This window comes from Hemitrygon akajei, unplaced genomic scaffold (assembly GCF_048418815.1).
Source record: "Hemitrygon akajei unplaced genomic scaffold, sHemAka1.3 Scf000036, whole genome shotgun sequence".
Taxonomy (NCBI): Eukaryota; Metazoa; Chordata; class Chondrichthyes; order Myliobatiformes; family Dasyatidae; genus Hemitrygon; species Hemitrygon akajei.
The window spans coordinates 7792906-7815870 of record NW_027331922.1 but is presented as its reverse complement, the minus strand read 5'-3'; the positions used below and the strand labels follow the sequence as shown (position 1 = coordinate 7815870).

At 47.9% G+C, this 22965-nt stretch overlaps 1 protein-coding gene across 1 annotated transcript; it reads right to left on the bottom strand.

The window, feature by feature from the left end:
- Positions 1-913: 913 nt before the first annotated feature.
- On the bottom strand, positions 914-22888 carry LOC140720097 (uncharacterized). The gene is made up of 6 exons (XM_073034994.1): positions 22856-22888; positions 12433-12562; positions 10634-10750; positions 3532-3747; positions 1494-1636; positions 914-982 (listed from the first exon to the last, which is right to left on the bottom strand). The coding sequence occupies exons 1-6, from the start codon at positions 22886-22888 to the stop codon at positions 914-916; spliced, it is 708 nt and encodes a 235-aa protein (XP_072891095.1).
- Positions 22889-22965: the final 77 nt, after the last annotated feature.

The following is a 22965-nucleotide window of genomic DNA, read 5'->3' as shown; positions in this document are numbered from 1 at the left end:
GAAAGCTTTTAGTATGCTGGCCTTTATAAATCACAGCAATGTGTATTGGAGTTGTGATGTAATGTCAAAATTGTACTAGGCATTGGTGAGACCAAGTTTGGAGTTTTGTGTACAGTTCTGTCACCGAATTGTAGGAAAGATGTCAATAAAATAGATAGAGTGCAGACGAGATTTACTGGAACGTTTGCTGGGTTTCAGCACCTAAGTTACAGAGAAAGGTTGAACAAGTTAGGTCTTTATTCCTTGGAGCTTAGAAGGGTGAGAGGGGTATTGATAGAGGTATTCAAAATTATGAGTGCGTTAGATAGAGTTGATGTAGCCTTTTTCCATTGAGAGTCGGGAGATTCAAACAAGGGGACATGAGTAGGCAAAAGTTTTGGGGCAACACGAGGGGGTATTTCTTTACTCAGAGAGTGGTAGCAGTGTGGAACGAGCTTACAGTAGAAGTAGTAGACTCGTTCGATTTTGTCATTTAAAAAAAAAGTTAGGTTTTTGGACAGGATTTGAATGGAGGTTTATCGGCTGAGTGCAGGTAGGTGGGACTAGGTGTGAGTAAGCTTTCGGCATGGTCTAGAAGGGCCGGAATGGCCTGTTTCCGTGCTGTAATTGTTGTATAGTTATATGGTTATGGTAATTTTAATCCAATTGCCCATTCTCTCACCGCAGAACTTTCTCTGTCTCCAAAATGCCACGACTGCCCACTCTCTCCCCACAGCCCTGGTCAGTCAGCAAGCTCATACCAATGTCCACTCCCTTTAGCAACTCGTGTGTGACCACAAACTAATATCACTGCACACAACCTTCCCGCAGCCTGTGCCAGTCCCCAAAATAAATCCACTGCCCACTCGCTTCTCGCAGCCTGTATCAATCCGACGACCCACTTTCATCTCAGAAACTTGCAAGATCCTAAATCTCACCCGTCTTTGCATTTTCCAATCCAGTATGAAATGCCTTGGTCGCGTACAGCTTTCACCACAAATTTCTGTGAAATTAAATCGCTATCATTAACGATTGAATTCGAGCTAAATTTAAGGAGCGTTCCTTAATGACTGACCCCAGGAGATTTGAAGGGATGGTGTTGTGGGAGCTTAATTCCATGCCTCACCACAGTAGAATAAGATGGCACGGAGTGGAGGGAGATTCACTCTGATTCTGACCCCGGGAGTGTGTGATGGGACGGTGTGAGGGGAGCCTCACTCTGCGTCTGACCCCAGGCGTGTGTGATGAGACCGTATGGAGGGAGCCTCACTCTGCGTCTGACCCCGGGAGAGTGTGATGAGACCGTATGGAGGGAGATTCACTCTGTGTCTGACTCCGGAAATATGCGAAGGGACCATGTGTAGGAGATTCACTCAGTTTCTGCACCGGGAGTGTGTGCTGGGATTAGAAGGAGGGAGCTTCACTCTGTGTCTGACCCCGGAAGTGAGCGATCAAACGGTGTGGAGGGAGCTTCCCTCTGGTGTAGATATATCTTCCATCGATCTGAGACGTACCTCTTCTTCTGCTGAATTTATTTCAAGAAGTTTAGAATAAGAGTTCGAACAATACTGCTTCGCTTCATCGAAGGAAGTGTTAACCGTGGATATAAAATAAGACCGGTTTTCATTTCTGATCCAATCCTGGTAACACCCTTGTTCTGGAAATGAGGAACAAGGAACAGTAAGTCTCACTGCGTACCGTCCATTACATCCAACGGAAGACAGACATAGAAAAGGGATCCCTAGAGAGAGATGTTGGGGGATAGAGAGATAAAGCGCTTCGGCACCGGCACGTCCCAGCACACACTCCCGGGGTCAGACACAGAGTGAATCTCCCTCCACAACGTGCCAGCACACAATCCCGGGGTCAGACACAGAGTGAATCTCCCTCCACATCGCCCCATCACACACTCCCGGGGTCAGACACAGAGTGAATCTCCCTCCACACGGTCCCATCACACCCTCCCGGGGTCAGACCCAGAGCGGAGCTTCAACACACCGTCACATCACACACTCCAGGGGTCAGACACAGAGTGAATCTCCCTCCACACCGTCCCATCACACACTCCAGGGGTCAGACACGGAGGGAATCTCCCTCCACACCGTCCCATCACATACTCCCGGGGTCAGACACAGAGTGAATCTCCCTCTACACTGTCCCATCACACACTCCAGGGGTCAGACACAGAGTGAATCTCCCTCCACACCGTCCCATCACACACTCCCGGGGTCAGACACAGAGAGAATCTCCCTCCACACCGTCCCATCACACACTCCCGGGGTCAGACACAGAGTGAATCTCCCTCCACACGGTCCCATCACACCCTCCCGGGGTCAGACCCAGAGCGGAGCTTCAACACACCTTCACATCACACACTCCAGGGGTCAGACACAGAGTGAATCTCCCTCCACACCGTCCCATCACACACTCCAGGGGTCAGACACGGAGGGAATCTCCCTCCACACCGTCCCATCACATACTCCCGGGGTCAGACACAGAGTGAATCTCCCTCTACACTGTCCCATCACACACTCCAGGGGTCAGACACAGAGTGAATCTCCCTCCACACCGTCCCATCACACACTCCCGGGGTCAGACACAGAGAGAATCTCCCTCCACACCGTCCCATCACACACTCCAGGGGTCAGACACAGAGAGAATCTCCCTCCACACCGTCCCATCACACACTCCCGGGGTCAGACACAGAGTGAATCTCCCTCTACACCGTCCCATCACACACTCCAGGGGTCAGACACAGAGTGAATCTCCCTCCACACCGTCCCATCACACACTCCCGGGGTCAGACACAGAGTGAATCTCCCTCCACACCGTCCCATCACACACTCCTGGGGTCAGACACAGAGTGAATCTCCCTCCACACCGTCCCATCACACACTCCCGGGGTCAGACACAGAGTGAAACTCCCTCTACACCGTCCCATCACACACTCCCGGGGTCAGACACAGAGTGAATCTCCTACCATACCGTCCCATCACACTCTCCCGGGGTCAGACACAGAGTGAGGCTCCCTCCACACCCTCCCCGTGTGAGACACAGAGCGAATCCCCCTCCACACCATCGCATCATACCCTCCCTGGATCAAAGTCGCACACTCCCGGATTCAGAGTGAAACCATCTCGCCACGGTGCCATAACACATATCAAGCGTCAGACATTGGGTGAATCTCTCTGGGCACTGTCCCATCACACAATCCCGCTATCAGACACAGAGTGAAGCTGAATCCATACTGTCCCACCAGACATTCCCGGAGTGAGACATACCGTGAAGCTGTAATGTTACGTCTCACAATCCCGTGTTCAGACACAGAGTGAATTCACATCCACAACGTCCCATCACACTCTCCTGGATTCAGTGACAGAGGGAAACTCCCTCCATGCAGCCCCATCACACACTCACTGTGTCAAACAGACAGTTAATCACCCTCCACACCATCTCTTCACACACTTCCGATGCCAAGCACAGAGTGACGCTTCCTCTCTCCATGCCTGCCCTGTGATGAGGAGCGGGTGAAAGAGGGGGATAATGCCTCACCTCTTCTGCTGGTCAACAATTCACAGATTTGAGCCTTGGTTTCGTTGACAGATCTGTACTTCGTTTCCACCTCAGTGAACTGGTGACGGAGATCGTTGTGCAGTCGGTTAAGATCGGATAGATTAGAGTTGAACAGAGAAGCCTTGGATTCAACGGTTGAGTTTATCTCATGACAGCTTCGGTCGCAGGTGACCTTAGACTGACGAATCTGTGATACTGAGAGAGATGGTGAAGGATGTTTAGCGTTTGCAGTGACACGTGAGTCAGCGTCACGCTACCGAGCGGGTCACAGGGAACGTTGTGTCAGTGTCACGGTGAAGGGTGTCACAGTGAAGGTGGTGATAGTGGCACAGTGAGAGGCGTCGAATGTGTCAAGCTGAGGTTTTGTTGACGTTACAATAGAGGTCTGCGTCAGTATCGTTTGTGTCACAGCGACGGTCAGGTCAGTGTCGTGGTCTGGAGTGTATCTGTGTCTCGGTGAAGGTCGTGACCGTGCTACTGTAACAGCATTGTCGATGTTATGGTGAATGGCGTGTCTGTGTCAGCAAGAGTCTTGATTCTGTTACGATAAAGAATGTATTTTTTAATCACGGTTTGGGGTGCATCCGTGTTATAGAACATAGCATAGTACAGCACACTTATGGCCCTTCGGCCCAAAATTTTGTGCCGACCCCTTCAAAGCTGCCTCCCATGTAACCCACCACCTTAAACCCCTCCATATACCTGTCTAGTATGCTATTAAATATTAAATATCACTCGTGTATCTGCCTCCACCACTGACTCAGGAAGAGCACCAACCACCTTCTGAGTAAAATAACTTCCTCTAATATCCCCCTTGAACCTTACCATCCCTTACCTTAACCCCATGTCCTCTTGTATTGAGCAGTGGTGCCCTGGGGAAGAGGTGCTGGCTGTCCACTCTATTTCTCTTTATGTCTTGTATACATCTATCTTGTCTCTTCTCATCGTCCTTCTCTCCAACAAAGAGTAAAGCCCTAGCTCCCTTCATCTCTGATCATAATCCATACTCTCTAAACCAGGCAACAGCCTGGTAAATCTCCTCTGTACCCTTTCTAATGCTTCCACAACCTTCCTATAGTGAGGCGATCAGAACTGGACACAGCACTCCAGGTGTGGCCTCACCAGAGTTTTATGGAGCTGCATCATTACCTCGCGACTCTTAAACTCTATTCCTCGACTTATGAAAGCAAACAACAATAAGCGTTCTTAACTGCACTATCTACCTGTGAGGCAACTTTCAGGGATCTGTGGACATGTACCCCCAGATCCCTCTGCTCCTCCACACTACCAAGTATCCAAGTATCCTGCCATTTACTTTGTACTCTGCCTTGGAGTTTGTCCTTCCAAAGTGTACCAACTCACACTTCTCCGGGTTGAATTCCATCTGCTACTTCTCAGCGCAATATTGCATCTTATCATTGTCTCTCTGCAATCTTCAACAATCCTTAACACTATTCAAAAGACCACCAACCTTTGTGCCGTCTCCACACTTTCCAACCCACCCTTCTACCCCCACATCCATGTCGTTAATAAAATCACGAAAAGCAGAGGTACTAGAACCGATCCTTGTGATACATCACTAGTCACGGAACTCCAATCCGAATGTACTCCCTCCGCCACGGCACTCTGCTTTCTCCAGGCAAGCCACTTCTGAATCCATCTGGCCAAGCGTCCCTGGATCTCATGCCTTCTGACTTTCTAAATAAGCTCTACCGTGTCGAACCTTGTCCTATAGTGAGAAGATCAGAACTGGACACAGCACTCCAAGTGTGGCTTAACTAGAGTTTTATAGAGCTGCATCATTACATCGCGTCTCTTAAACTTTATCCATCGACTTTTGAAAGCTAACACCCCAAAAACTTTCCTAACTACTCTATCTACCTGTGAGGTAACTTTCAGGGATCTGGGGACATGTACCCCCAGATCCCTATGCTCCTCCGCACTGCCAAGTATCCTGCCATTTACTTTGTACTCTGCCGTGGAGTTTGTCCTTCCAAACTCACACTTCTCCGGGTTGAACTCCATCTACCACTTTTCAGCCCACTTCTGCATCTTATCAATGTTTCTCTGCAATCTTCGATAATCCTCTACACTATCTACAATACCACCAATCTCTGTGGCGCCTTCAAACTTGCCAATGCACACTTCTCCCCCCACATCCAAGTCATTTATAAAAATCACGAAACGTAGAAGACCCAGAACAGATCCTTGTGGGACACCACTAGTCACAACCCTCCAATCTGAATGTACTCCCTACACCACAACCATATGTCTTCTGTAGGCAAGCCAATTCCTGAATCCACCTGGCCAAACCTCCCTGGATTCCATGCCTTCTGACTTTCTAAATAAGCCTACCGCGTGGAACCTTGCCAAATGCCTTACTAAATTCCATGTATATCACATCCACTGCACAATCCTCATCTATATGCCTGGTCACCTCCTCAAATAATCCAATCAGGCTTGTTAGACACGATCTGCCATTCACAAAGCCATGCTGACTGTTCCTGTGCAGACCATGATTCTCTAAATGCCCATAGATTCTATCTCTAAGAATCTTTCCCAAAACAGACGTAAGGCTCAATGGGCTAAAATTACTCGGACTATCCCGACTAAATTATTTTAACAAGAGGAAAATAATCGCCTCTCTCCAATCCTCCCTTAACATTCCCGTAGACAACGAGGACATAACGATCCTAGCCAGAGGCTCAGCAATCTCTTCCCTCCCTTCGTGAAGCAGCCTGGGGATTATTCCGTCAGGCCCCGGGGATTGGTCCGTCGTAATGTATTTTAACAACTACAACAGCTTCTCTCCCCTAATATCAACATGCTCCAGAATGTCAAACTCCCTCATATTGTCCTCACCGTCATCAAGTTCCTTCTCATTGGTGAATACCGAAGAGATGTATATTTTGAGGATCTAGCTAACTTCCACAATCTCCAGGCACATTTTCCCACTTTTATCTCTAATCGGTCCTGACTTTACTCCTGTCATCGCTTAGTTCTTCACAAAATTAACCATATAACAATCACAGCACGGAAACAGGCCATTCCGGCCCTCCTAGTCCGTGCCGAACTCTTAATCTCACCTAGTCCCACCTACCCGCACTCAGCCCATAACCCTCCACTCCTTTCCTGTCCATATACCTACCCAATTTTACCTTAAATGACACAACTGAACTGGCCTCTACTACTTCTACAGGAAACTCATTCCACACAGCTATCACTCTCTGAGTAAAGAAATACCCCCTCGTGTTTCCCTTAAACTTTTGCCCCCTAACTCTCAAATCATGTCCTCTCGTTTGAATCTCCCCTACTCTCAATGGAAACAGCCTATTCACGTCAACTATCTACCCCTCTCAACATTTTAAATACCTCGATCAAATCCCCCCTCAACCTTCTACGCTCCAATGAATAGAGACCTAACTTGTTCAACCTTTCTCTGTAACTTAAGTGCTGAAACCCAGGTAACATCCTAGTAAATCGTCTCTGCACTCTTTCTAATTTATTGATATCTTTCCTATAATTCGGTGACCAGAACTGTACAGAATATTCCAAATTTGGCCTTACCAATGCCGTGTACAATTTTAACATTACATCCCAACTTCTGCACTCAATGCTCTGATTTATAAAGGCCAGCGTTCCAAAAGCCTTCTTTACCACCCTATCTACATGAGACTCCACCTTCAGGGAACTATGCACTGTTATTCCTGGATCTCTCTGTTCCACTGCATTCATCAATGCCCTACCATTTACCCCGTATGTTCTATTTGGATTATTCCTGCCAAAAAGTAGAACCTCACACTTCGCAGCATTAAACTCCATCTGGCAATGTTCAGCCCATTCTTCTAACCGGCATAAATCTCCCTGCAAGCTTTGAAAACCCACCTCATTATCCACAACACCTCCTACCTTAGTATCATCAGCATACTTACTAATCCAATTTAACACCCCATCATCCAGATCATTTATGTATATTACAAACAACATTGGGCCCAATACAGATCCCTGAGGCACCCCGCTAGTCACCGGCCTCCATCCCGATAAACAATTATCCACCACTACTCTCTGGCATCTCCCATCTAGCCACTGTTGAATCCATTTTATTACTCCAGCATTAATACCTAACGACTGAACCTTCTTAACTAACCTTCCATGTGGAACTTTGTCAAAGGCCTTGCTGAAGTCCATAAAGACTACATCCACTGCCTTACCCTCGTCAACATTCCTCGTAACTACTTCAAAAAATTCAATAAGGTTTGTCAAACATGACCTTCCACGCACAAATCCATGCTGGCTACTCCTAATCAGATCCTGTCTATCCAGATAATTATAAATACTATCTCTAAGAATACTTTCCATTAATTTACCCACCACTGATGTCAAACTGACAGGTCTATAATTGCCAGCCTTACTTCTAGAACACTCTTTAAACAATGGAACCACATGAGCAATACGCCAATCCTCCGGCACAATCCCCGTTTCTAATGACATCTGAAAGATCTCCGTCAGAGCTCCTGCTATCTCTACACAAACTTCCCTCAAGGTCCTGGGGAATATCCGGTCAGGACCCGGAGATTTATCCACTTTTACATTTCTTAAAAGCGCCAGTACTTCCACCTCTTTAATTGTCATAGGTTCCATAACTTCCTTACTTGTTTCCCACACCTTACACCATTCAATATCCTTCTCCTTAGTGAATACCGAAGAGAATAAATCGTTCAAAATCTCTCCCATCTCCCTCGGCTCCACACATAGCTCACCACCCTGATTCTCTAAGGGACCAATTTTATCCCTCACTATCCTCTTGCTTTTAATATAACTGTAGAAGCCTTTCGGATTTACTTCCACCTTATTTGCCAAAACAAACTCGTAACTTCTTTTAGCTTTTCTAATCTCTTTCTTAAGTTTCCTTTTACATTCTTTATATTCCTCGAGCAATTCCTTTACTCCATGCTGCCTATATCTATTGTAGACATCCCTCTTTTTTCGAACCAAGTTTCTAATATCCCTTGAAAACCATGGCGCTTTCAAACCTTTAACCTTTCCTTTTAACCGAACAGGAACATAAAGATTCTGTACCCTCATAATTTCACCCTTAAATGACCTCCATTTCTCTATTACATCCTTCCCATAAAACAACTTGACCCAATCCACTCTCTCTAAATCCCTGCGCATCTCCTCAAAGTTAACCTTTCTCCAATCAAAAATCTCAACTCTAGGTCCAGTCCTGTCCTTCTCCATATTTATATTGAAGCTAATGCTATTGTGATCACTGAACCCGAAGTGCTCCCCAACACATACATCTGTCAGCTGACCTATCGCATTCCCTAACAGAAGATCCAACACTGTCCCATCTCTAGTCGGTACTTCTATGTATAGTTGCAAAAAACTATCCTGCACACATTTCACAAACTCTAAACCATCCAGCCCTTTTACAGAATGAGCTTCCCAATCTATGTGTGGAAAATTAAAATCTCCTACAATCACCACCTTGTGTTTACTACAAATATCTGCTATCTCCTTACACATTTGCTCTTCCAACTCACGCTCCCCATTAGGTGGCCTATAATACACTCCTATCAGTGTTACTACACCTTTCCCATTCCTCAATTCCACCCAAATAACCTCCCTAGAGGAGCTCTGTAATCTATCCTTCCAAAGCACCGCCATAAGATTTTCTCGGACAAGCAATGCTACACCTCCTCCTCTGGCCCCTCCTACTCTATCACACCTGAAACAACTAAATCCAGGAATATTTAGTTGCCAATCACACCCTTCCTGCAACCATGTTTCACTAATAGCTACAACGTCATAATTCCAGGTATCAATCCACGCTTTAAGCTCATCCACCTTTCTTACAATGCTCCTAGCATTAAAATAGATACATTTAAGATACTCTCCACCTCCTCCTCTCTTTTCGTCCCTAGCAATGCATTCAAATTTATTATCCTTTTCTTTCTTCTCCCCTACAACTTCGGGCTGAGCGCATCCCTTCTCCATCACCTGCCCTTCCTCCCTCACACACTGTCTACTTACTTGCTCTACTGGTGAACTAACCTCCTCTCCCATAGTTTCCTCAAATTGATTTCCGCCCCCCCCCCCCATCTTACTAGCTTAAAGTCTGCCCTGTAGCCCTAGCAAACCTCCCAGCTAGGATATTGGTCCCCCCAGGATTCAAGTGTAACCCGTCCTTCTTCTTAACTGCCTTCCTAACTCCCTATACTCTAGTTTCAGGACCTCTTCCCCTTTCCTACCTATGTCATTGGTACCTACATGTACCACGACCTCTGGCTCCTCACCCTCCCACTTCAGAATATCTTGGACGCGATCAGAAACGTCCCGGACCCTGGCACCAGGGAGGCAAACTACCATCCGGGACTCCCGATCACCTCTACAGAACCGCCTGTCTGAACCCCTGACTATCGAGTCCCCTATTACTATGGTCCTCTTTCTTCTATCCCTACCCTTCTGAGCTACAGGGCCGTCCTCTGTGCCGGAAGCCCGGCCACTGTCACTTCCTCCAGGTAGGCTGTCCCCCCCAACAGTACTCAAACATGAGTACTTATTGTCAAGGGGTACAGCCACTGGGGTACTCTCTAGTACCTGCCCCTTCCCCTTCCTGACCGTGACCCACCTATCTGCCTCCCGTGGCCTCGGAGTGACCACCTGCCTGTAACTCCTCTCTATCACCTCCTCACTCTCCCTGACCAGGCGAAGGTCATCGAGCTGCAGCTCCAGTTCCCTAACTCGGTCCCTCAGGAGCTGCAGTTCGACACACCTGGCGCAGATGTGGACGTCCGGGAATTGAGGAATGCCTTGGGTATTTCCTTTACCCTCCTCACCAAGGCCTTCTCTTGCTCCATTCTTTCTGTCCACAGCTCCATCTTCGTCTCTTTTCTTGCTACCCTATGTTTCTCAATAGACCCATCTGATCCTTGTTTCCTATACCTCATGTATGCTGCCTTCTTCCATCGGTGTTACGGTATGAGAAGTGTTGGTTTCACAGTTGCGTTTTACAATCTCAACATATTCCACTCTCTTTATTTACGGTCTGACTCCACCCGGAGACCGTTCCACTCACTATGGATCGAGAGACCGGCCACAATCACGATGAGGGCGGACGTAACTAGGCAGAGTAAGCAGATCAGACGGTACGGTCTATTTTCGATCTTCACTTTCGACTCCCGTTCTTGCGCAGCTGTGGAGAGACCATACGACCATAAGATCACAATAAATATTTAATAAAACAATAGGAGTTACTTAATGAATACTGTACTTCAGTATCTTAGTGATTGTAGTGATTACTTGCAGCAGGTTTAAAAGCCTGAGCATGTAGATGATACAAAAGATGATGTAATGGAGCTTTTGGAAAGCATCAAATCGGATAGGTCGCCGGTACCAGACGAAATATACCCCAGGATACTGTAGGAGGCGAGGGAAGAGATTGCAGTGGCTCTGGTGCTGATCTTTGCATTATCAATGAAGACGTGAGAGGTTCCGGACGATTGGAGGGTTGTGGATGTTGTTCCTTTATTTAAGAAATGGAGAAGAGATAGCCCAGGAAATTATAGTCCAGTGAGTCTCACCTCAGCGGTTAGTAAGTTGATGGAGAGGATCCTGAGAGTCAGGATTTATGCACATTTGGAGAGGTATGATATGGTTAGGAGTTGCCAGCATGGCTTTGTAAAGGGCAGATCGTGCCTTACGAGACTGATTGAATTTTTGTGGGGATGCGACTAAACACATTGACGAAGGAAGAGGAGTTGATGTGGTGTATATGGATTTCAGCAAAGCATTTTATAAGGTACCCCATGCAACGCTTACTGCGAAAGTAAGGAGGAATGGGATCCAAGGGGATATTGCTTTGTGGATCCATAACTGGCTTGCCCACAGAAGGCAAAGACTGGTTGTAGATGGGTCATATTCTGCATAGGAGTCGGTCACCAGTGGAGTCCATCAGCGATCTGTTCTGGGACCCTTATTCTTCGTGACTTTAATAAGTGAATTGGATGAAGATGTGGAGGGATGGGTTAGCAGGTTTGCTGATGACACAATGTTTGGGTGTTGTGGATAGTTGGAGGGCTGTCAGACATAACAGCGGGGAATTGATATGATTCAAAACCGGGCTGAGAAGCGGCAGGTGGAGTTCAACCCAGTTAAGTGTGAGGTGGTTCATTTTGATAGGTCAAATACGATGACAGAATATCGTATTAATGGTAAGACCCTTGGCGATGTGGAGAATCAGAGGGATCTTGGGGTCCGAGCTCAAAGCAGCTGCGCAGGTTGACTCTGTGGTTAAGAAGGCGTATGGCTTATTGGCGCGAGGGATGCAAAGGAGCAGGGAAAGAGGGAAGGAAAGGGAGAGCGCGTGGGAGAGAGGGAATAGAGGGACGGAAAGCGTGAGAGAGGGCAGGGGAGAGGAGTAATGAAGATGTGTGTGGTTGAAGGAAGGAGAGAGTGGGAAGGGGCCGTTAGAGGGGAACAAGAGAAAGAGAACAGCATGGGAAGACGGGAGAGTGGGAAAGAGAGTGGGTGATGAGGGAGAAGGGGCAGAGTGAGGACAAGAGAGTGGGGTTTGGATGAGATGGGAAAAGAGGGATAGAAGGGAGAAGAGAGGAAAAAAAGAAGAATGACGTGAGAGGGAAAGGGAGAGAGAAGGGAGAAAGTGATAAGGCTTGTGCAGAGTGAAAGGATGGAGAGCAGAGCGAAGGGAGAAGAGGGGATTAAAATATATATTTCTGAGGGCTCCCTCCACACCGTCCCATCACACACTCCCGGGGTCAGACACAGAGTGAAACTCCCTCCACACCGTCCCATCACACACTCCCGGGGTCAGACACAGAGTGAAACTCCCTCCCTCCATCTCTCTGCCCCACTTACCTCGGAAAGGAGTCTCTGTGTCCGTTTTTGTGAATTTCACATTCACGTAAGTCTCGCTGTCGTCCATTCTGTCGAGGATTCTCTGTGACTCTGAGCTCAGGAAGGTGAAGTAACCGTTGTCAAAGGAAGCCTGTTTTGACACGGGAGTCCGACAGACACCAAGAAAAACGAGCTGAGCGGCTGATAGAGAGTAATCGAGAGCACGTGGTGGGGAGGTGCCGTGGAGAGGGATTGAGAGTGTGCGAGATGGTGGCCCACAGAGATAAGAGTGGCAGTAGTAAGAGTGGGGAGAAAGAGGGGGAGGGAGAGAGGGGGAGATAGCGTGTCGACGGAGAGAGAATTGGGTAACAGTGGACTGAGTGGGTGGAACGGTAGAGGGAAATCATGGGAGAGAGGTAAGAGGGAAGGGAAAATAAGAGCGATGGTGATGAGAAAACGCAAGTAGATGGGTAGCGAAATAGAGGGAGAGGCGTTTGAGAGAGAGGGGGAGAAATGTGGGGGCCTGTAAACGGGAGGAAGAGAAGGAGAGAGATGGATGAGAGGAGCGGAGAGGAGGTTAGGAATAGAGAGAACGTTTTACAGAGAAGAAAGTGTTCAAGAATGGGAAGGATGAGGGAAAAGTTAGGTAGACGATGAGAGAGAGAGTAGTCGAATGGGAAGAGAGACGAAAGGAATGGAAGGAGGGAGGTAGAGAAGGAGGGTTGTGGAAAGAATGTCGGAGTGATTTGTTTCCCTCTTACAGAGTCCCTGTTGTTCTGGAGATTTACATCCCCCGGCTTGTTCCTGGTTTGCGCGAAGGACGTTCCCACTACACCTGCTTATCGCCGGGGCTTCAGACTGCAGGAAACCACGGCCCCAGGACAAACAACCAAACCCCACCGAGGTTAATGAGCTCCGCCTCCCACCGACTAACGTGAACTGCATCCCTCCACTCGTGCCCTTCACATTGTTTCCTCGTCCCTCCCTTCCAGTTGCGCACTCATTACTCGCTTCTTTATTCCATGGCTCTCTCTCTCTCTCTCTCTCTCTCTCTCTCTCTCTCTCTCTCTCTCTCTCTCTCTCTCTCTCTCTCTCTCTCTCTCTCTCTCTCTCTCTCTCTCTCTCTCTCTCTCTCTCTCTCTCTCTCACACACACACACACACACAGTTTCCCTCTCTCTGTCTCTCGCTCTTTCTATCTCTCTGTCTAACTCCCTCACTCAGTCTGCCTCTCTGTCTCTTCTCTCTCACCCCATTGCCTCCACCACTCTTCTCTTCCCTTCTCTCCCACCTTCCCCCACTCTCAACTCTTCCCCACTATCTCTACTCACTCCCCCCATTTGTCTGCCGCTCTCTCTTTCTCCTCTCCACCACCGACACCCGTATTACCCCAGACTGGAGATACCCCCCACCCGCCCATATACCGTTTGCCCACAGACCACAGTTCCCTGCATTATCCCCCTACATTTCGCTTTTTCGTGGTTTGCCGTGGGGGTGGAAGGTGGAGTTTGGGAAATTTGTAACATTCAGCCCGGGACTTCCAACCGTCTGTCAGAATCTCTCTCATTCCCATTAGCCGCCTTCCCCCTCCGTCGCCCTCTATCCATCCCTCTTTTCCTTCCTCCTCCTCCCAACCCTCCCCCTTCTCTTGCGCCACATCGTTCCTCTTTTCCTTTTGCCCTCTCCCTCCTACTTTCGTCTGCTACACTCACTCCCTCTCTCAATAGGGTTGTATTATAGACCAACCAAGAGTCAGCGAGAATTCGAGGACAAATCTGTAGAGAGACAGCAGACAACGTCAGTAAACATAAAGTTGTGATAGCAGGAGATTTTAATTTTCCACATATTGTTTGTGACTCCCATACTGTTAAAAGTCTAGACAGGTTGGAATTTGTAAAAGATGTTCAGGAAAGTTTTCTGAATCAATATATAGAGGTATCGACTAGAGAGGTTGCAATATTAGATCTCCAATAAGGAAACGAGTTATGACAGGTGACGGAAGTGGGTGTACGTGTACATTTTGGTTCTAATGATCATAACAATATTAGTTTCAACTTGATCATGGATAAAGATAGATCAGGCGCTCGGGTTGAGTTTCTAAAATTGAATAAAGCCTAATTTGAAGACAGGAGAAAATAATGTAAAAAGCGTGGATTGGGACAGGTTGCTCTCTGGAAAGAATGTCGTTTGTAGGTGGGAGGCCTTCCAAGGAGAATTATTGAGAATACAGAGCTTGTATGTTCGAGCCAGGATTAAAGGAAACATGAATAAGAATATGGACACTTGGTCCATTAGGGATATTGGAACTCATAAAGAAGAAGAGAAAGATGTTTGACAAGTATAGGAAACAGGGAGGAAGTTACCCGAGACTATAAAAGTGAGAAAAAAAATAAGTACGAATTTAGCAGAGCTAAAAGAAGACATGAGGTAGCTTTGGCAGTCAAGTTGAAGGATAATCCAAAGAGTTTCTACAAGTATATTAAGAGCAAAAGGATAGCAAGGGATAAAATTTGTCCTTTTGAAGATCAGAGTAGTCGGCTATGTATGGAAACAAAAGAAATAGGAGAGATATTAAATGTTTTTTTTTGCATCTGTATTTACTAAGGAAACTGGAATGGAGTCAATGGCAATAAGGCAAACAAGTAATGTGGTCATTGAACCTTTACAGATTGAAGAGGTGGAGCTGCTTGTTATCGAGGCAAATCAGAGCAGATAAAGCCCCAGAACCTGACAGGGTATTTCCCCGGACGTTGAAGGAGACTAGTGTTGAAATTGCAGGGGCCCTGCAAATATAATTAAAATGTCTGTGTCTGCGGGTGAGGTGCCGGATGATTGGAGGATAGCTCTTCTTGTTCCATTGTTTAAAGAAGGCCCTAAAAGTAACCAGGGAAATAATAGGCTGGTAAGTTTGACGTCGGTTGTCGGTAAAGTATTGGAAGGAGTACTAATTGGTAGGATCTACAATTATCTAGATAGACAGGTACTTATTAGGGACAGTCAAACGTCTTAGTGCGTGGTACATCATGTTTAACAAATCTATTGGAGTTTTTCCAGGAGGTTATAAGAAAGTGGATGAACGAAAGGCAGTTGATGTTGTCAACATGGACTTCAGTAAGGCCTTCGACAGGGTCCCGCAGGGGAGGTTAGTTAGGACGATTCACTCGCGAGGTATACATGGTGAGGCAGTAAATTCGATTAGACATTGGCTCAATAGGAGAAGTCAGAGAGTGGTAGTGGAGGATTGATTCTCTGAGTGGAGGCCTGTGACAAGTGGTGTGCCACAGGGATCAGTGCTGGGTCCATTGTAATTTGCCATCTATATCAATGATCTGGATGATGATGCGGCAAATTGGATCAGCAAATTTGCTGATGATAGAAAGATTGGAGGTGTAGTGGACAGAGAGGAAGGGTTTTCTAAGCTTGCAGAGGGATTTGGACCAGCTGAAAAAATGGGCTGAAAGATGGCAGATTGAGTTTATTATAGACACGTGTGAGGTATGGCACTTTGGAAGGAAAAAAAAAAACAAGGTAGAACATACAAGGTAAATGATAGGGCACTGAGGAGTGTAGTAGAACAGAGGGACCTGGGAATACAGAAACTAAATTCCATAAAAGTGGCTTCACAGGTGCGCAGGGTCGTAAAGAGAGCTTTTGGTACATTGGCCTTTATAAATCAAAATACTGAGTGTAAGAGTTTGAATGTTATGGGGAGGTTGCATAGGGCACTGGTGAGGCCCGATTTGGAGTACTGTGTGCGGTTTTGGTCACCGAATTACAGGAAGAATATTAATAAAGTGGAGAAAGTGCGGAGAAGTTTTAATACGATGTTGCCAAGCCTTGAGAAACTGGGTTACAGTGAAAAGTTGAATAGTTTAGGACTTTATTCGCTGGAGCGTAGAAGAATGAGGGGAAATTTGATAGAGCTCTGTGCAATTATGATAGGTGTAGTTAAAGAGAATGCAAGCAGGTTGTTTCCACTGAGGCTAGGGGAGAACAAAAACAAACAGAAGACATGGGTTAAGGTTGAAGGGGGAAATGTTTAAAGGGAATATTAGGTGGGGGGGGGGTTTCACACAGAGAGTGGTGGGAGTGTGGAATGAGCTGCCAGATGAAGTGGTAAATGCGGACAGACTTTTAACATTTAAGAAAAAACTTGGACAGGTCCATGGATGAGAGGGGTATGGAGGGATAGGGTATAGGTGCAGCTCAGTGGGACTAGACAGTAAAATGGTTCGGCACGGCCAAGAATGCCGAAAGGTCTTTTTCTGTGTTGTAATGTTCTATGGTTTGGAAATAAATAGAGGGGTTGCTTAAGCGGAGCGGCCAGTGAGTCAGTAGGGCAGTGAAGGAGTGGAGATTTGAGTCTCTGACCCGAGAAGTTTTACCGAGAAAAGATGAAGACGAGCTTGCTGCCAGTTAGGCTTTACAATGTCTCCTGAGACGGCGATGTGCCTCTCATATGAGATGTGTCAGTATTGGAGGATCTCCCCTCTCCCTCAGAGTCACATCTGCCAGAAGTGCTTGCGGCTGGCCGATATGGAAGACCGCGTCAGGAATCTGGAGCAACAGCTGGATGACCTTCGACGCATGAGGGAGAATAAGGCAGTCATTGAGGAGAGCTACAGGGAGGTAGTCACACCTAGGTTGCGGGAAGCAGGTCGTTGAGTGGCAGTCAGAGGACAGAAAGCGACGGTGAGTAGACAAATAGTGCAGAGCACCCCTGTAGCCATTCCCCTGAGGAAAAATATACCCTCGTGGATACTGCTGGCGAGGGCGCCCGACCAGGGGTGAGACACAGTGGCAGGGCCTCCGGCACTAAGTCTGACCCTGTGGTGCAGAAGAGTGGAAGGAAGAAGAGGAGAGCTGTCGTCATTGGAGACTCTATAGTCAGGGGAGCAGACAGGAGATTTTGTGGAGGTGAGAAGGACACCGGCATGCTTTGCTGATTCTCGTGTGCCAGGGTCCGGGATGTCTCTGACCAGGTGCACGACATCCTGATACGAAAGGTAAAACAAATCGAAGACATGATACATGTTGGGACCAACGACCTAGGCAGGAAGAGGGATGAGATCTAGACGTGTTAGTTTCGGGAACTAGGCAAAAGGCTGAAGAACAGGACCTCAAGGGTGGCGTTCTCAGGATTGCTGCCAGTGCTTCGTGATAGTGGTGGTAAGAATAGGAGGAGATGGCAGATGAGTGTGTGGATTAGGAGTTGGGGCAAGGGGCAGGGTTTTAGATTTTTGGTTCCTTGGCATCTCTTCTGGGGAGGGTGGGACCTGTACAGATTGGATGGGTTGCACCTGAACTCGAATTGGAGCTATATCCTTGCAGATAGGTTTTCTGGCATGGTTCGGGAGGGTTTAAACTATATTGCAAGGTGAATGGGACACGGAGCGATGGAGCAGTGGAAAAAAACATGGAGTAAAGCCAGATCTAACATATCTGGAGGTTTTGAGAAAAGAGCAGCAGAATAAAGGGTATAAAGACAGTAAGGTAGAAGGGCTAAAGTGTGTGTACTTCAATGCAAGAAGCATCAGGAACAAATGTGATGAACTGAGAGCTTGGATACATACATGGAATTATGATGTAGTGGCCATGACCGAGACTTGGCTGGCACCAGGGCATGAAAGGATTTTCAATATTCCTGGTTTTCAGTGATTAAAAGGGATAGAGAGGGGGGAAAAGGGGAGGAGGGAGGGATTACTGGTCAGGGATACTATTATAGCTACAGAAAGAGTGGGTAATGTCGCAGGATCCTCTTTTGAGTCAGTATTGGTGAAAGTCAGGAACAGGAAGGGAGCAGTTACTGTACTGGGGGGATTCTATAGGTCTCCTGGTAGCAGTAGAGATACCGAGGAGCAGAGTGGAGGCAGATTTTGGAAAGGTGTAAAAATAACAGCTTTGTTATCATGGGTGACTTTAACTTCCCTGATATTGATTGGCACCTGAGTAGTTGCAATGGATTAGGCGGGCCAGAGTTTGTTATCTGTGTCCAGGACGGATTCCTGTAACAGTACTTTGACAGGCCGACAAGGGGGGAATGCCGTACTAGATCTAGTATCACGTAACGAATCCGGTCAGGTCATAGATCTCTCAGAGGGTGAGCATCTGGGGGAAGCGATCATTGCTCGTAGCCTTTAACATTAAAACGGAGAAGCACAGAATCAGAGAGGACAGGAATAATTTTAATTGGGGTAGGGAAAATTATGAGGCTATAAGGCTAGAACTTGTGGGTGTGAATTGGGATGATGTTTTTACAGTGAAGTGTACTATGGACATGTGGTCGATGTTTAAGGATCTCTTGCAGGAAGTTAGAGATATATTTCTCCCGGTGAGGAAGATAAAGAATGGTCGGGTGAATTAACCATGGGTTACAGGTCAGGAGAGATATCTAGTCAGATCGAAGAAGACAACATACGTGAGGTTTATGAAGTCAGAATCAGATGAGTCTATTGAGGAATACAAGGTAGCAAGAAAGAAGCTTACGAAGGGGCAGAGGAGAGCAAGAAGGTGGAATGAGAAGGCCTTGGCGAGCAGAGTAAAGAAAATCCCCAAGACATTCTTCAATTATGTGAAGAAGAAAAGGATGACAGAAGTTAAAGTAGGGCCGATTAGAGATAAACGTGGGATGTAGTGCCTGGAGGCTGTGGAAGTGAGCGAGGTCCTTCTCTACGGTATTCACCAAAGGGAGGGGACTTGATGACGGTGAGGACAATATGAGTGAAGATGATGTTCTGGAGCATGTTGATATTAAGGGAGAAGATGTGTTGGAGTTGTTAAAATACGTTAGGACGGATAAGTCTCCGGGGCCTGACGGAATATTTCCCAGGCTTCACCACGAGGCGAGGGAAGAGATTGCTGAGCCTCTGGCTAGGATCTTTATGTCCTCGTTCTCTACCGGAATGCAACCGGAGGACTGGAGGGAGGCGAATGTTGTCCCTTTGTTCAAGAAAGGTATTAGGGATAGACCGGGTAATTAAAGACCAGTGAGCCTTACGTCTGTGGTGGGAAAGCTGTTGGAAAAGATTCTTAGAGAATTAATCCATGGGCATTTAGAGAATCATGGTCTGATCAGGAACAGTCAGCAAGCAAGCCGGACTTTTGAGGGTATTTCAGCGGATGTTATCTACAAGGATTTTAGTAAGGCATTTGACACGGTACCACACGGTAGGCTTATTCAAAATTCAGAAGGTATGGAATCTAGGGAAGTTTGGCCAGTCGCATTCAGTAATGGCTTGCCTGCAGAAAGCAGAGGGTCGTGGTGGAGGGAGTACATTAGGACTGGACGGTTGTGACTAGAGGTGTCCCTCAAAGACCGGTTCTGTGACCTCTACTTTTCGTGATGTTAATTAACGTCCTGGATTTGGGGGTAGAAGGGTTGGTTGGCAAGTTTGCAGACGACACAAAGGTTGGTGGTGTTATGGATAGTGTGGAGTATTGTCGAAGATTGCAGAGAGACATTGTTAGGATGCAGAAGTCGGCTGAGATGTGGCAGATGCAGTTCAACCCAGAGAAGTGTGATGTTGTACACTTTGAAAGGACAAACTCCAATGCAGAGAACAAAGTAAATGACAGGACACTTGCGAGTGTATACTTGGGAGTGAACAAGGGTCTCGCCCCAAAATCTTGACTGCTCGCATCAACAGATGCTGCCCGACCTGCTAAGTTCATCCAGCTTGTTTGTACATCTCGAAGTGAATGTGCCTCTCAGAGATGGTATGTGTGCGTGTGACCGGATGCTGTGGAGAGAAGAGGCGAGCGGAAGGGTGTTAAGATTGCAGATACTGATGCAAGTGGTGTGAAGCCACACGACCGGCCTGTGCATACTGAGCTGTAAACAGACTCCGATCCTGCTGATAGATATCCAGTGAAAGGAGCGAAGTGTAATGTTGGACGTCATCTCTCCCTCATATTCCCCAGAATTGCCTATGACACAGATTCGAGGGAGAGTAGGGAGAGGCGGGGGGCGATGTAGATGGGATGCGTTTAGAGGATGGAGTCTATCACTGAAATGGAGAGGGGCGGCGGAAACTTAGAGAGGGGTTAGAGAGAGTGTGTGAAATAGAGGCAGCAGAGAAAAAGAGAGGAAACTCCGCGTAGAAAGGGAAAGAGGGAGCGGGAGCTAGAGACACAGAAAGTTGCGGGTAGACAGAGAGTGTGTGTGTGTGGACGTAGAGTGAGACAGAGAAACAGAACAATAACCCCTGGACCACCCGAACAAACACTGCAGATGTCAGACAAAGAGTGAAGTTCCCTCCACACCGTCCCATCACACACTACCCGGGTCAGACACAGAGTGAATCACCCTCCACACCGTCCCATCACACACTCCCGGGGTCAGGCACAGAGTGAATCTCCCTCCACACCGTCCTATCACACACTCCCGGGGTGAGACACAGAGTGAATCTCCCTCCGCACCGTCCCATCACAAAATCCCGCTGTCAGACAGGGAGTGAAGCTTCCTCCAAACCGTCCTACCAAACAGTTCCCGGGTCAGATAACCAGTGAAGCTCCCTAAATATTATCCCATTACACTCCCGGGGTCAGACATGTGAAGTAACTCCCACTACATCGCAGCACACTCTAATGGAGTCAGAAAAAGTGCGCCACCCTCGCCCTCCTCCATTCTCTGCACTCACCAATGCTCAGCCTTTCAGCGTTCATGTAGTCTAGAAGTGAATGTGTGTGTGTGTGTGACCGGATGCTGTGTGCGAGAAGAGCAAGGAAGGGGAGGAGAGAAGAGGCGAGAGAAAGGGTGTTAAGATTGCAGATACTGAAGCAAGTGGTGTGGAACCACACGACCGGCCTGTGCATACAGAGCTCTGCAGAGGCTCAGATCCTGGTGATAGATATCCAGTGGAAGGGCGAGGTGTAATACTAGACGTCATCTCTCCCTCATACTCCCCATAATTGCCTGTGACACAGAGTGGGGGGAAGGATCAAGTGGGGGCCCGACGTAGATGGGGAACTTTTAGCGGATTGAGTGTATCTCGCAGACGGAGAGGGGCGTAGGGAATGTACAGAATGTGAGAGGGGGTAGAGAGATTGTGTGAAATAGAGGCGGCAGAGCAAAAGAGCAGATAGTTCGCGTAGAAAGAGAGAGAGGGAGAGGGATCAAGAGACATAGAGGGGGTTAGACAGAAAGTGTGTGTGGGCGTAGAGTGAACGAGAAAGAAAGCGAGATAGTCAGAACAATAACCCCTGAAACGTCCGAACCAAACATGACCGGGGTCAGACACAGAGGGAATCTCCCTCCACACCGTCCCATCACACACTCCCGGGGTCAGACACAGCGTGAATCTCCCTCCACATCGTCCCATCACACACACCCGGGGTTAGACACAGAGTGAATCTCCCTCCACACCCGTCCCATCACACAGTCCCGGGGTCAGACACAGAGTGAATCTCCCTCCACGCCGTCCCATCACACACTCCCGGGGACAGACACAGAGTGAATCTCCCTCCACACCGTCCCATCACACACTCCCGGGGTCAGACACAGAGTGAATCTCCCTCCACACCGTCCCAGCACACACTCCCGCGGTCAGACACAGAGTGAATCTCCCTCCACACCGTCCCAGCACTCACTCCCGGGGTCAGACACAGCGTGAGTCTCCCTCCACACCGTCCCATCACACACTCCCGGGGTGAGACAGAGTGAATCTCCCTCCACGCCGTCCCATCACACACTCCCGGGGTCAGACACAGAGTGAATCTCCCTCCACCCCCGTCCCATCACACAGTCCCGGGGTCAGACACAGAGTGAATCTCCCTCCACACCGTCACATCACACACTCCCGGGGTCAGACACAGAGTGAATCTCCCTCCACGCCGTCCCATCACACTATCCCGGGGTCGGAGCACTTGACTCTCTCTCTCTCTCTCCTTCTCTCACTCTCTCTCTCTTTCCAACCGCGATGGAGCGGTTTGCCTCTGGCAATGATCTTTTAATCATCTGTGAGGACGGGAGTAGAGGGTTACGGATGTTGTTCCTTTATTCAAGAAAGTGAGTAATGATAGCACAATAAATTTTAGACCGGTGAGCGAGGGAGAGTCTGCGAGAGAGATAGAGAGTTGAGGGCTGACAGAGAGTGTGGGTGAATGTGTAGAGTGAACGGGAAAAAGAGACAGAGACAGAGGCAGATAGACAGAACAATAACCCCTGGTTCGTCCGAACAATCACTCCCGGGGTCAGACACAATGTGAAACTTCTTGCACACCGTCCCATCACACACTCTCAGGGTCCAACACAGATGGCAGCTCTCGCCACATCGTCCGATCACACACTCCCTTGGTCAGAAACAGAGCGAGGTTCCCTGCACACTGTCCTGTCACACAATCCCGGTGTAAGCCAGAGAGTGAAGCTTCCTCCAAACCGTCCCACCACACAGTTCCAGAGTCAGATAGCCAGCGAAGCTCCCTGCATATTATAACAACGCACTCACGGGGTCTGAGATGTAACGTCGCTCGCGCACCATCGCAGCACTCTCTGCTCGAGTCAGAAAAAGTGCGCAACACTCTCCGTGCTCCGTTCCCCCCACTCACCAATGCCTAG

What these genes read in the sequence shown, in the direction of transcription:
- LOC140720097 (XM_073034994.1), bottom strand. Translation starts at nt 22,888, where the DNA reads ATGGTGCGCGAGCGACGTTACATCTCAGACCCC. An exon ending in CACAGAGACTCCTTTCCGAG is followed by an intron (nt 10,751 to 12,432) that starts GTAAGTGGGGCA and finishes GTCTCTCCACAG; the next exon opens with CTGCGCAAGAACGGGAGTCG. An exon ending in GGCCGGTCTCTCGATCCATA is followed by an intron (nt 3,748 to 10,633) that starts GTGAGTGGAACG and finishes CATCTCTCTCAG; the next exon opens with TATCACAGATTCGTCAGTCT.